This window comes from Zootoca vivipara, chromosome Z1 (assembly GCF_965207765.1).
Source record: "Zootoca vivipara chromosome Z1, rZooViv2.hap1.1, whole genome shotgun sequence".
Classification (NCBI taxonomy): Eukaryota; Metazoa; Chordata; class Lepidosauria; order Squamata; family Lacertidae; genus Zootoca; species Zootoca vivipara.
The window spans coordinates 35,311,307-35,325,036 of NC_142583.1; the positions used below are offsets into that span (position 1 = coordinate 35,311,307).

At 48.2% G+C, this 13,730-nt stretch overlaps 1 protein-coding gene across 1 annotated transcript in view; it reads left to right on the top strand.

Annotated features, from left to right (window-relative positions):
* The first annotated feature begins 1,156 nt into the window (after positions 1-1,156).
* The window catches only part of DCHS2 (dachsous cadherin-related 2), a 121,282-nt gene continuing 108,708 nt past the window's right edge, over positions 1,157-13,730 (top strand). The window contains exon 1 of the mRNA XM_060278664.2: positions 1,157-6,195. Within this exon, the coding sequence (XP_060134647.2) occupies positions 4,348-6,195 (1,848 nt within the window). The 5' untranslated portion in view covers positions 1,157-4,347. The remainder of the gene's footprint in view (positions 6,196-13,730) is intronic.

The following is a 13,730-nucleotide window of genomic DNA, read 5'->3' on the forward strand; positions in this document are numbered from 1 at the left end:
ACAGGTATATGTAGAAAGAACAAGTATTCAGTCTACATGGATTCCAGAAAACCGTTCCTCAAACAAAAAACATGCTTTGTGAGATTCAAATCCTGGAAGGGCTCAGAAAGATACTCTGGTCACTCACTGCTATTCAATGTAGTCAGCACTGAATTGGACTAGCCAATAGTTTGACTCGGTATAAGGCAGATTTCTATATTCCTAATTTAAATCACTGAACTGGTCTTAAGTAGCTCTTTGGATCCTGCCACTATATTTATTTATAGGTGCAACTGGTCTTCAATTACATTGCATTTTAAAGATGGATCTCCACTCCAAGGCAATGGGAGCAAAACCAGAGAAAGGAGGAATGCTTGCACCCCAATGTGCGTGGCGTGTCTGGAAAGGATAATAAAGTATCTGGAGCTAATGCAGCCATTTCTGAATGTGCTTTATATGCACATAAATGGGAAATTTGTAGCACATATATGTAGCACATAAATAGGAAATAATTCCCTAAATCAATGTTCTTAAAATCATATTTTGATATAATTTGATATAATTTTGATATATAATCATTTTTACTGAATCCTACCCAGGATTTGAAAACCAAAAAACAATGTGGAAGAAAAGGACTGTATTAGTTATTGGATTTCACTTAATGTGGCTATTATTGCTTCCCCATAATGCTTTACAATGTCTACTGACCTTGGGAAAATATCAGATTTAGCTATACAAGAGACAAACCAGGAGAACTGAAGGAATATAATCTTCCATCATCTGGTGGTGGGATTTGTCTCGAGGGGAAAATCTGTTCTCCAACTATAATTTTTTTTTACTTATATTGACTCTGTACCATCTAAAACTGATTGCCCATCTTTCTAATATAAGGACTTTATTTGCAATGCCCTCTGCCTTCCAAGCTACCCGTATCTTCTGATTAGAGTGAACCAAATAACCGCTTGCCTTTTAAAAGAGCAAGCAATTGTTGCCCAGCATGCTATGCTACAGTCTGTCAAAGTGTTTGTGCATCTACTCTGAGGAAGCTCTGAAAGGAGAACAGGAGGCTGGTTCATTTAGCTCCGTATTGCCTGGACTGATTTGCAGCGGTTCTCCATTCGTACATATCTTCTTTGGCACTTCCAGAAAGGAATTTCTTGGTCAACGAAATGTGTAGGATGGATCACAATTTATTTTCAATTGTTCATGAAAATATGACACAGTTATGTTACACACAGCAGTGGGACACAATATTGACAAGGTGCTACAATGGATTTGCACTACAGACGTCTTTGCATTTTAAACCCCTGCTGGACCAGGAACGCTTTTCAATGACCTCTTACCCCCTTGCCACCCAAACCTAAGCACATTCACTCAGCAGCAAGTCCTGCCAATGTTAACGGAATTTACTTCCCAGAAATGTGCACAGGGCAGGAACTTTGACCTCGGCTTCCCATCTCTAAAATGGGAGTACAACCTATACTAGCAAGGCTGAATGAACTAATTACTGCAATGAAGCATCTTAAGGACTACAGGGCTTGCAATGGCAGTCTAATATTACAGACCGCATAATTTTGCAACGGTGTGTTTGCACAAGAGAAAAGTCAAGCAGAACCCTCCCCTAAAACCCCCCTCTCCTTTTAAAGTATTGTAAATTCCCAGCTGGGGGACATATATTCTCTTTATGTGGTTTGGACTATTATTCGGTTAACTATACTGTTATATCACACTTACCTCAGTGTGCAGTTTCCAGTGCTCAGCATGGGTTTCTCTTTCTAGGGTTTTCATAAATAAACCATGCCAATATGGGCCACATTAATCACTTAAAAGGAAGGAAGAGATCTTAACTATGGGAGGGAGCTGCAGTTTGAGACTGCTAATGGCTTTGTACAATGATTTAATAAAATTTGTAAAGTGCTTTGGCTTCGATGTGGTTGAGAGGTTATATTAAAAATGCAAGATTCTTATCGCTATGGACATGCTTAGTCTGGAGGATTAGAAAGCACAGACCAACTACATCTCAATGAAATTGAGGAACTGGGGGAGATGGGACTCAGAGACGGTTAGACACCTTCACATAGCTAACATTAAGTGCAGCTTTTTCTCCAGCAGAATTAAGAGATATGGGCTTAAAGCACAAATAGCCTAATCACAGGCTAAACATTAAACCTACATCTTGCTTTTTTCTTTTTATGAACTGATGTGACATACTGGAAGTCCCCGGTTCAAATGTCGCCTCTGGCATGAGCTCACTAGGTGGCGCTAGGTGAGCCACTCTGTGAGCCTCAGTCTCCACATCCACAATATGGGGAATACTGTAGGAAGCTTCCAGCTGGAGGAGTGCTGGAGGAGACTCTTGAGAGTCCAATGGACTGCAAGAAGATCAAACCTATCCATTCTGAAGGAAATCAGCCCTGAGTGCTCACTGGAAGGACTGATCGTGAAGCTGAGGCTCCAATACTTTGGCCACCTCATGAGAAGAGAAGACTCCCTGGAAAAGACCCTGATGTTGGGAAAGATTGAGGGCACTAGGAGAAGGGGACGACAGAGGACAAGATGGTTGGACAGTGTTCTCGAAGCTACGAACATGAGTTTGACCAAACTGCGGGAGGCAGTAGAAGACAGGAGTGCCTGGCGTGCTATGGTCCATGGGGTCACGAAGAGTCAGACACGACTAAACAACAACAACAACAACTGTAGGAAGCTGCCTTACACCATTAGATCACAGGTCCCTCTAATGCAGTATGGTTAACAATGACTGGCTGCAGTTATTCAGGGTTTCAGGCAAGGAATATCCCCAATCCTACCTGGGGATGCTAGAGATTGGACTTGAAACCTTCTGCATGCAAAATAGATGCCCTACCACTAAGCAGTGATACAACTCCCAAGATGTAATCAGACTTTTCACATTCTTCACCAGCAAAAGCAGCTGAGAATAGTTCATTAATAGAAGCTGCTCAGAGCCAGATTCTTACCTGGGGCGTCACAATATTTCTTCCCACCACTGAATGCCATATTTCCAAACCCCTTTTTCTATGAATCCCATATATTTTCCCCAAGTCAACACTGCCATCTTGGCAACATCTCATCCAGGTTTCAGGCCAGGTTGTCTTCTAGCCTTACCTGGAGGTGCCAGGGCTTGGCCAACCTTGGGACCTTCTGCATAGAAGCAGATGCTCTGTTGCTCCACAGCAGCCCATCCCCAGTATTCAATCTTATAAGAATGTAAGAAGAGCCTGCTGGATCAGGCCAATGGCCCACCTACTCCAGCATCCTGCTCTCACAGTGGCCAACCAGATGCCTGTGGGAAGCCTGCAAGCAGCTCTCTTCCCTCTTTGTGGTTGCCAGCAGCTGGAATCCAGAAGTATTGCTGCTTCCAACAATGGAGGCACAGCATAGTCATCATGGCTAGTAGCCATTTATAGCCCTTCTCTCCCTCCTCTAAATTGGCTTACAGGGTTATTGTTAAGGGTAGTAACTAGCCAAGGCATCTAAAATGCTTTGAATCCTTGAAAGTGCTTTACAAATGTTAACAATACTGTAATGATGATTCAATAAATGGGTTGTGCACAGGAAATTCATGGAGCTTGGTAGTGTGTGCAGAGAGGGTACATTTCTCCAGCCAGTGTGATGTACCTTCACATGCCATCATTTCCTACCTAATCCATAAGTTCCTAATGGGCTCAGGAATGACTACAGACCTACCGCTGCTTTGTTAGTATTCCACACCATTGCTTCGCAGAGAGATCTTTCCAGGGGGGATCCGGCTCGCGTTTGCGTTGCTGTTATTATGAGCTGGGGTTTGCCTGTTCACCGGCTGGGCGCCTCCCCCCCCCCGCGTCACGCTGCTCCCGGCTGGTTAATTAGGGACAGCCCCCTGCTGCAAAGTGGCTGTCGCCGTTTCTCCCAGGCGCGGAGTTTGCCCTTGCCTGCTGTCACATGGGGAGGGGGTGTGTTAGCAGCTCAGAGACGCTGAGGGGAGCAGCCGGAGCAAGCAGAAGGCAGCAGCAGCAGCCTGAGCAAAAAGGCAGGGAGCTGTCCTCTCTCCTGCCTCTGGCACTTGTTATTCCCAGCCTGAACTTTTATGGGTGTGCTGGAAAGGAGGGTGAGGAAGGAGGTTTCTTTCTAGCGGAGCAGAAGGGCTGCAGAGCACCTGATTGCAAACGATGAGGCCGGTCGAAGCTGGGCAAGGCATAATAAAAGCGGCCAGGTAGCAAAGGAGCGCCCGGCACCGGCTGCGGTCACTGTGACTTGGCTCAGCCACAGGCGCGCCTGCTTGCTAGGAAGAGGACTCGCTGCGCCCAGGAAGAAGCCATCCCCCGGGACACTGGCCGGGTTTGTTGGTGAGACAGGCGGCGTGAGAGGAGCATGGAGCCCCGGCCACTTGCCCCCGGGGGCAGAAGGGGGTGCCGGAGGAGAGCACGGGAGTGGCTGATCCCCCTCTGGCTCTGCGTGTGCGCTGCGAGGAGCTGCAGGGGGCAGGTGTATAAGCTCAGCCTGGCGGTGGACGAAGGGCTGCCCGCGAACACGCTGGTGGGGGACATCAGCGCAGGGCTGCCTCCGGGCGATGGGCACCCCGGCGGCTTCTTCCTCTCGGAAGGCAGCGGCGAGTCGGCCGTGTTGGCGGATTTCCACGTGCACACGGACACGGGCATCATCCGCACGGCGCGGCTGCTGGACCGAGAGAGCCGGGCGCGGTACAGCTTCGTGGCGGCCACACTGCGAGGGGAGATGGTGCAGGTGGAGATCACGGTCAGCGACGTGAACGACCACGCGCCGCGGTTCCCGCGGGACTGGGTGCGCCTCAACATCTCCGAGCTGAGCCCGCCCGGCAGCGCTTTCCGCTTGCCCGCTGCGCGCGATCCCGACGCCGACAGCTTCGGCACGCAGGGCTACTCGCTGCTGCTGCTGCCGCCGGAGGATCAGGACCAGGATAGGGAGAAAGGTCCGCTTTTCCAGCTGCGCTACAGGACCCCGCCGGATACCCTGGATCTGGTGCTGCTGCGACGCCTGGACCGGGAGCGGGCGGAGACGCACCGCCTGCTGGTCGAGGCTTGGGACGGCGGAAGCCCCCGTCGGAGCGGCCGCCTGCGCGTGGAAGTCCAGGTGGTGGACGAGAACGACAACGCGCCCGCCTTCGGGCAGAGCGAGTACCGCGCGCGTGTGAGGGAGGACGCGCCCGTGGGCAGCTCCGTGTGCCGCGTCTGGGCCACCGACCCGGACCTGGGCGCCAACGGCGAGGTGCGCTACAGCCTGGCCCGCCGCCAGGGCGACCCTTCGGCCGCCTCCTTCTTCGAGGTGGACGAGCGCAGCGGGCTGCTTCGCCTGCTGCGGCCTCTGGACCGCGAGGCCCGCGCCCTCCACCGCCTGGCCGTGGAAGCCCGCGACGGCGGCGCCCAGCCGGAGCTGGCCACGGCCCTGGTGGCCGTCGAGGTGCTCGACGTGAACGATAACGCGCCCACGATCCACCTGCTCTACCTCACCGACAGCGGCGCCAGCGTGTCCGAGGGGGCGCAGCCGGGAGACTACGTGGCCCGCGTGTCCGTCTCGGACCCGGACGAGCGGGACCAAGCCGGCGGGCAGGGCGAGCGGTCGCCTCCGGGCGGCGTGGCGCTAAGCCTGCAGGGTGGCAGCGGCGCCTTCTCGCTGCGGCCTTCTGGCGGCGACGGCGGCGTCTACTTCCTGTGCGTCGAGGGGCCCCTGGACCGCGAGAGGCGCGACGCCTACGAGCTCCGCCTGGTGGCCGTCGACTCGGGCGCGCCGCCCCTCTCCTCGCAGCGGGCGCTGCTCCTCCGCGTGGCCGACCTCAACGACCAGGCGCCCGCCTTCGCGCAGCCGCGCTACCGAGCCGCTGTCTCCGAGGCCGCCTCGCCGGGCACCGTCGTGCTGCGCCTCAGCGCCTCCGACGCCGACGAGCCGGGCTCGCGCAACGCCCAGGTACGCTACGCGCTGGGCCCCGACCAGGCGCACGGCGCGCTCTTCCAGCTCGACCCGCTCAGCGGCGCCCTCAGCATCCGGGCGGGCTTGGACCACGAGCGCCAAGCGGCGCTGGAGCTGCTGGTGCTGGCCAGGGACTTGGGCGAGCCGCCTCTGTCCGCCTCGTGCGTCGTGAGCGTCGCCGTGGAGGATGCCAACGACAACGAGCCCGTCTTCGAGCACCAGGTCTACAACGCCAGCATGGCCGAGCATGCCCCTGCCGGCCATTGCCTCCTGCAGGTAACGGGGCGCGCCCACCCACGGGGAGAAAGAAAGCTCGGCCTTGGCTCCTTAGGCCAGAAAGGGGGGGGGGAGGTCAGAGGATGCCCCCCCCCAGTGGTTGCTTGGAGGGGAGTGGGGGATTTTTTTTGCAAGGCCGTGAAGCCTGACAAGTTGCACCTGTTGAAATTCCTTCTGGTATAGGGTGGTATGCAAATTTAATAAATAAATGAAATACTGTATATTCCTGTGTATAAGACTACTTTTTAACCCAGGAAAATCTTCTCAAAAGTCGGGGGTCGTCTTATAGGCCGGGTTTTATTTCTTACATGGCGAGTATATCCCAAACTCTATATTTTAACTGGAAAAGTTGGGGGTCATCTTATACGCCCAGTCATCTTATACACCGGAATATATGGTACATAAAGGCCCTAAAAGCAGGCAGCCCCAAACTGCGGCCCTCCAGATGTTTTGGCCTACAACTCCCATGATCCCTAGCTAACAGGACCAGTGGTCGGGAAAGATGGGAATTGTAGTCCAAAACATCTGGAGGGCTGAAGTTTGGGGATGCCTGCCCTAAAAGGCTGCTCAGATGCTGTGGAGAGTTGGGGGGTAGAAGCCCTTCTCTCCACTGCATCTGAGCAGCCTTTGCAAGGTTGAACCCCACAAAGGAAATCTAGGGCGGGGTTGTTGTTCATGAGCAGCCAGTTGGGGTCTCAAGCGGCATGTGGTACTCAATGCCAATGGAGTTATTTGGCAGCTCTGGAAGAAAATTCCTCAGGGGCCCTGGCAATACAAAAAACACAATAAACAAATAACTTTTTCTTGCCCTTTCATGACACCCCAAATCGCTGCCTGAGGTGACATTCTGCCTCAGTCTGTCTCATGGCAGGGCTGGCCCTGGTCATGTGCAGCAGCCGCTGCAGAGCCAATCACCTCTTTTGCATGGTGGCCCAAACTTACTTTGTCTATGCAGGGATATGTGCAAAGTGTGATCCCGTGTGTACCAGCAGAGAAGCACAGCTGACTGGCATTTGTGTTGTGGGCTTGTGCCCCTGAGGTACCTAGCAACACGCCTGGATGAATGGTTGCAGACAGTGATGCAACAGTTTCAGCTGGATTCAAACAAAGAGGAGAAAAGGGTGACGTCTCCAAGGAATGATTTGGTTTGGCATGATGACACTGTATATCAAGGGAGATAGCAGTGACCATTTCCTGGAAAAAAGATTTTTCTAGGTAGTGATGATTTTGCTGTTGGACCATGGTCTGGCCAAATAACTTTGCCTTTTAAGTCACACAGTGATTCCTTCACTACATCCTAGTTATTTGCGTAATTTAATACTGAGTCTTCAAATAAAAAGAACATTGCTAAGGAGGAATAGTTTCCCCGGTTATAGCTTCTGTGCTGTTCCTTTACTTTGTGATTCCTGAATACCCTTCTCTCTTGATAAATTGTCTGGCTAATCTTGGTTATGGAGTGAGAATTGACATTCCTGCATATCCAAAGAGCAGGTGACTTCATATTTGGGTAGGGTGGTAGCCACTTGCAGCTGATTTTATGTTATCAAAGTATCATGACTCCTTTTCCATCTTCAAACTTCTGTAAACTCCTCAGGCTGTTAGATCATCTTATTCTATTGACAAAACCAAAGTTTCAGGGCTAAATTCTGGCCTTGCTTGTAATGTGTGTTGTAGTGGACTTTTAAGTGTACTTAATTGCATATGAATAGCTCAGTCTCAGGGACTTGGACTGAATGAGTGAAGTTCAGTACTGTACTGGCGTTTACATTTCCCACCCCCTACAAGCTCAAGCAAACAATTTGCAAGAGATGAATGCAAGTGTTAATTGTTCACTTGTGTGGTCTCAGACGATTCACTGAATCCTTAGTGCATCCTTGGGGAGTCCTGTGGCTGTCAAAATGGCCCGGTTTGTTCTGCTTATATGATGATTATGATGGTGACCTACTGTTGCCTCTCTTCATTCTCCTGTTATGCACGACTACAGTATTAGCACTGCATACAATGTTGCGGTCCTAGCTTGTGGGAAACTAAAAGTTTATAAACTAAAAGTGTAGCCATCAGTTCAAGCTCAGCCTAAATTAGGCTTTAAATGCAGTTTAAAGTGTAGACCTCAGTTCAATTTAAAAGCTCAGTGTTTAGTTCCGTGTTAAAATCTAGGATGTGAGTTTGAATAAGAGTACATTGAGTCAGATCCTTGCATTCGCAGAGATGCTCTATGTAATTGCCATTCATTGTCCTCTGCTTTGATAAAAATCACTATCCCAACAGGACTCAGCTGACCTAAAGGCACCTTTAAATTTCCACTCACAGGTGTCAGCAGCTCAGTAGATCACACTCTTATTTTTAAACGAGGTCCTCTTAATCTTTGGTGCTAAGCAGAGGTTGTGGGGAGGTATCCAGGGGTATAAAAGTAAGGCAAGCTTAAGAGAGACTCTACTTGGCCACCTCATGAGAAGAGAAGAATCCTTGGAAAAGACCCTGATGTTGGGAAAGATTGAGGGCACTAGGAGAAGGGGACGACAGAGGACAAGATGGTTGGACAGTGTTCTCGAAGCTACGAACATGAGTTTGACCAAACTGCGGGAGGCAGTGCAAGACAGGAGTGCCTGGCATGCTATGGTCCATGGGGTCACGAAGAGTCGGACACGACTAAACGACTAAACAACAACAAGGGAAGCTGCAGCTGACAAAGTGTCAAGGCAAATAGTTTAGCAAATGGGCAAGTTAAGGCCCTTTCCAAGAATAGGTAACCCATCTTACATACCCCAACTTTGCATGTGAACAAGCCTAATACAATCATACCTCGAGTTGCGTTAGCTGTGGGTTGTGTATTTTCAACTTAAGAATGCGGCGGACACGGAAGTGTTTACTTCCGGGTTTCGCTGTGCGCGCATGCGCAGAAGCGTTCTGTGTGCTTCGCGTGTGCGCAGAAGCGCTGCTCTGGATGCGTACTTTTTGGGGTGCGAACGGCACCCTGAAACGGATCAGGTACGTATCCAGAAGTACCACTGTAAACAAACAGTTGTGAAGGTAGAAAGCAAGCACTGGGCATGAAGGCTATCCAGTGTACCTGTCTGGTGGACAGAAATTACAGGTGTGGGCTTAGTACAATGAGCTCCTGGTTCTTGGGGCGGGGAATTGGTTCCCTTAGATGGCCAGGTTGTTGGTCTGGAAAAAGTTTGTGGTGTCAATCTGAGGATGATGAGAATTATATCCCAGAAGGGGCCCATTCATAGAATCATAGAACCACAGAGTTGGAAGAGACCACAAGGGCCATCCAGTCCAACCCCCTGCCAAGCAGGAAACACCATCAAAGCATTCTTGACACATGGCTGTCAAGCCTCTGCTTAAAGACCTCCAAAGAAGGAGACTCCACCACACTCCTTGGTAGCAAATTCCACTGCCGAACAGCTCTTACTGTCAGGAAGTTCTTCCTAATGTTTAGGTGGAATCTTCACCGAGGGACACACTGTTAACCTCCTGCACAGAGGATATGTCATTGGTTATCGGTAGCCACTAGGTATGTTATCTGAATGCTGTTTCCAGGATCAGAGGTAGCATGCCTCTGAATGTCATTTGCTGGGGATCAACAGCAGGAGAGGGCAATTGCCCCTTTGTCTTGCTTACAAGTTTCTCAGAAGCATCTCATTGACCACCGTGGGATACAGGATGCTGAATTAGATAGGCTCTGTCACAATGCCAGCAGCCGTGTGATCCTAGCAGGTAAGGAACTTGTTGGACAAGATTCACATTGCAGGTGTGCATTGGCCAAGAATGTGACTTAAGCTATCGATTTCTTTTAAAATATTTTATTGATGTTTTAAATACAGATAAACAACTTGGGGTTTGAAGAAGCTAAACACTTGTACAGGAGGTCTTTTCGGAACTTATTGCCATTTATTATGCAATCAGTCTTAACTGTTTTGATGGTAATGATGCTGTTTGGTTGTGGAGGTCTCACACATGCATTCCTATTATTGGTCGTCCCTTTGCACTGTATGCAAGTCCTGTTGACTTACTCCTTGGTAAGCATGTATAGGGTTGCTGACTTGGTCTCCCTTAATGTATGGCTGTCAGATTCTTCTTCGGAATTGCCCTTAAGCTTGTGGTTGTGGCAAGAGGTGTGCAGGGCACTGGATCAATAGAATGGAGTAGAAACTACATCAGCAACAGCATGAATGGAGCAGATATATGTGACTGGACAGGCTCCAAACCGAGTGGAGTTATTACCACAGCAGAAAGTCAGGCCAACAATGCACTCTAAAGGAAATATTTCATCAGTAGAAGAACACATTACTTGCACAGGGAAAGTTTGAGTAATTTCTGTAAGCACAGCCACATGCTAGTTGTTCTTATGCGTTTTGAAAGGGCCAGATATTTTCCTTGTCTGTAATTAATGAGCACCATTTGGCAGAAAGGTGGGGTGCAAATTGAACAAATAACTGATATAAACAAATACAGATGTAGTAATTGAATAATTAAGCTCTGGTGTGCTGTGAATTATGAAATAGTGTTCTCCTAATGTGTTAAGTTTGATAAGGTGGAGCACTGCTCTGAAGCAATCCAGACAAACGGGATAAGATTTTCAGATTTTGGGAGCCTCTGAATGTCATTTGAGCTTCCTTTCCTTACCTTTTTAGGTAAAGTGTATTGTTTGTTAGTGTGGATGTGGTGCCCTCCATGTATGGATTCACCTACCTTAATGTAGGTCTGATGATCTTTTTAGCATTTCCATGAAAATCTACATATTTAGTTGCTATTGTCAGGAACTTTCTTAACATTCAGCCCATATCTACGTGGTTGTTAACTTCAATCTTGCTTCTTGTGGCATCAGTGGATCCAGCAATCAGTTGTTCTGTCTTCTAATATGCTTTTAATTTTTCTATAAACCAGGGGTGGGGAACCTCAGGCCTGGAGGCCAAATGTGGCTTTGCAGGCATCTCTTGGGACTCTCTCTAGGCCAGTCCTACTCTATGCCTTCCTTGAAAACTTTTGCCTGATTGTAATGTGGTTTTGAGCTGTAGTGATGCATCTTACTTGCTTGGGTGGAGAGAGGTGTGTGTGTGTATAAACCTCAGATTCATATTGTACAAAGGTAAGCGTTACATCCATCACTCCACCTACTTCTGCCTCTGGCTTCACCAACCAATGGCGTATGGTCCCTGGAAGGTTCCCCACAAAGGAATGTTGCCCTTGGATTGAAAGAAGTTCCCTTCTGCTGCCATAAACTGTCAGCATATTGTTAAATATTTTCTGTGCTTAACCCCAGGCAGATCCTTGAGCTTTTTGCTTTCAGAATTGCTTTGTAGATCTTTCATGACCCATAAAACGCTCTCTATGATTTAATGTGCCAAGCACTTCATCCTGCTTTGTGTGAGCTGATAGACTCCTTTCTATGTTCGCCAGTGGATCCATTGTGTTCTGTTGATGATATGTAGATAATCTTATGTTTGATTTTATGAAGTGTGTTGCCATATAGAATTATAGGGCAGTGGTGGGGAGCCTTTTTCAGCTTGAGGGCATCTTTCTATGATGGGCAACTTTCAAGGGGCTGCATGCCAGCTGTTGGAGCAGGGGGACAGAGGTAAAAGTGGATGAGGCTAGAGGCGAAAGATGGGAGGGGCAAATGCTGTGAGGTTTTTTTATATACTAGGCTGCATTCCAGCTGGACAAAAGCCAGAGGTCTCTATACCCCCCTCCCCATCTCTCTGTGCTGTTACGCAAGGTGCATTGCCACAGGTTACGGACACATTTCCAACCAGGCAAAAGCACTTGACGAGGATGCAAAACTGGACCAGTGAGCGGTTTAGCTTGAGGAGAGTCCTGAGGGCTAAAGAGAAGGAGGCCCAGAAACTGAGGTTCCTCTCCCCTGCTTATAGAGAGATTGCTAGGAATAGGAAATTTACTTTACACCGTCCCCAGGTCTCTAAATGCTAGATTTAGATCTACTTGTGGAAACAAAAGAATTGATGCAGATTCCAGAGATCAATATCAGTGTTGTAGATCTAAGGAGTATTGTAGCCAGTTGCTAATTTATGGTATAAGCCAGAGTTTCGGTGACTTCAGATGATCTGTGTGCTGCCACTGCCCACATTTATTGTCCAAAGCCAAAGTGTTGTATTTCCATGGGGAGATGTGTGTGCTACAGATGTGGAAACGCTGTAAGCACAGTCCTTTACAGGGGGGGCGGGGGAGACAGTCTCAGCTTGGGATAGCCTTAATAAACGTGCAGAAAGGACAGTTCGCTCCTGCTCACTTTCTCTTGTTTAGAACATCTGAAGCCACTCAGGCCAGCATTTCTTGTAAGCATTTCTTAAGATTCAGCTCTATAACTCTAGGAAAGGAGGAGCTGCTCTGGCACCCACCCTTGTTCCTCCTATAAGAATGGAACACTTGCAGTCTGCTGAAAAAGAAGGCATGTCTTTCAGCACGAAGGTAGTGTGGGGCTTTTACCAATAGGCAGCTCTCAAAGCTTCCAGTAGCACCAATGGAAATAATTTTAAAAATAAAATAAAATAAAAAACATGCAAATTATGCTTAGTGCTTGCTGTTGGTGAAACCTCTGATCAGAAAAGATTCCATTTGGTATCTGCATGCAATTTTGATATAATCTATTTTCATTTGGGTTCCACGATGTAAGAGATTTAAAGTACTTTTTTCCCCTTTGATAGCAACTGTACAAACTTTCATTGTTGAAAGGCTGCAAATGTTCCAGACAAGAAAGCAGATGATTGTAGGTGGCTTTGCGCTCAAGGTATTCCTAGTCTGTCAAAACCAATATGCCCAGGCACAGCAGTAAATGTATTTTGTCACCCCTGCTCCTAGTGATTGGACAACTGTCCAGAGCATCTTTGTGAGATGCATAAGAACCTGCTGAACCTCTAAGTGACAGACAGCATAGATACTTGTGTTTATTGCTCCTGCAATTATGTGCGTGGATGTATTGGAAAGGTTTCTGAAACTGGGAGACTCATGGAATATGAAATAGAGCCCTGGGTAGAAGTTTTGTAGCCTCTTTGTGCCATGCCTTTGTGCCATAAGGTTTTAATTGTACCTCTTGAACATTGCCATAGGCTTAAGTAGGGATTCCTTTTTGTTTGTAGTTTTTCATAATTAAAAATTGAGCATTTTAACTTTTGTAGTTTTTTATACTTTAAAAAAAACCCCAAGCCTTTTGGATGAATGGCAAATTTATTAACCCCCCCCCCCCGAGCATCTCAGAATTCCGATGAACTTGCTCCATGCTATTACTATTACATTAATAATGTTAATCGGATTAATAATGAAATATCTGGGTGTTGTTGTTTTTGCCAAACTAATGCAAATACTTAAACAGGGAGAAATAATTGATTCCAATGGGTGTGGGCGAATACTCTGCTCATTGCTCATTCTATGCTGTGTCACTTGTTACCCTAATTTACATTTTTCTGAATTCCCTGGTCCATGACTTGAATTAAGGTTCAATCAATTGGCTGCGGCAATATGACCTTCCCAAGGTCATTCTGTTTTCTGCTTACAAGCCAATCTTTTCTTGT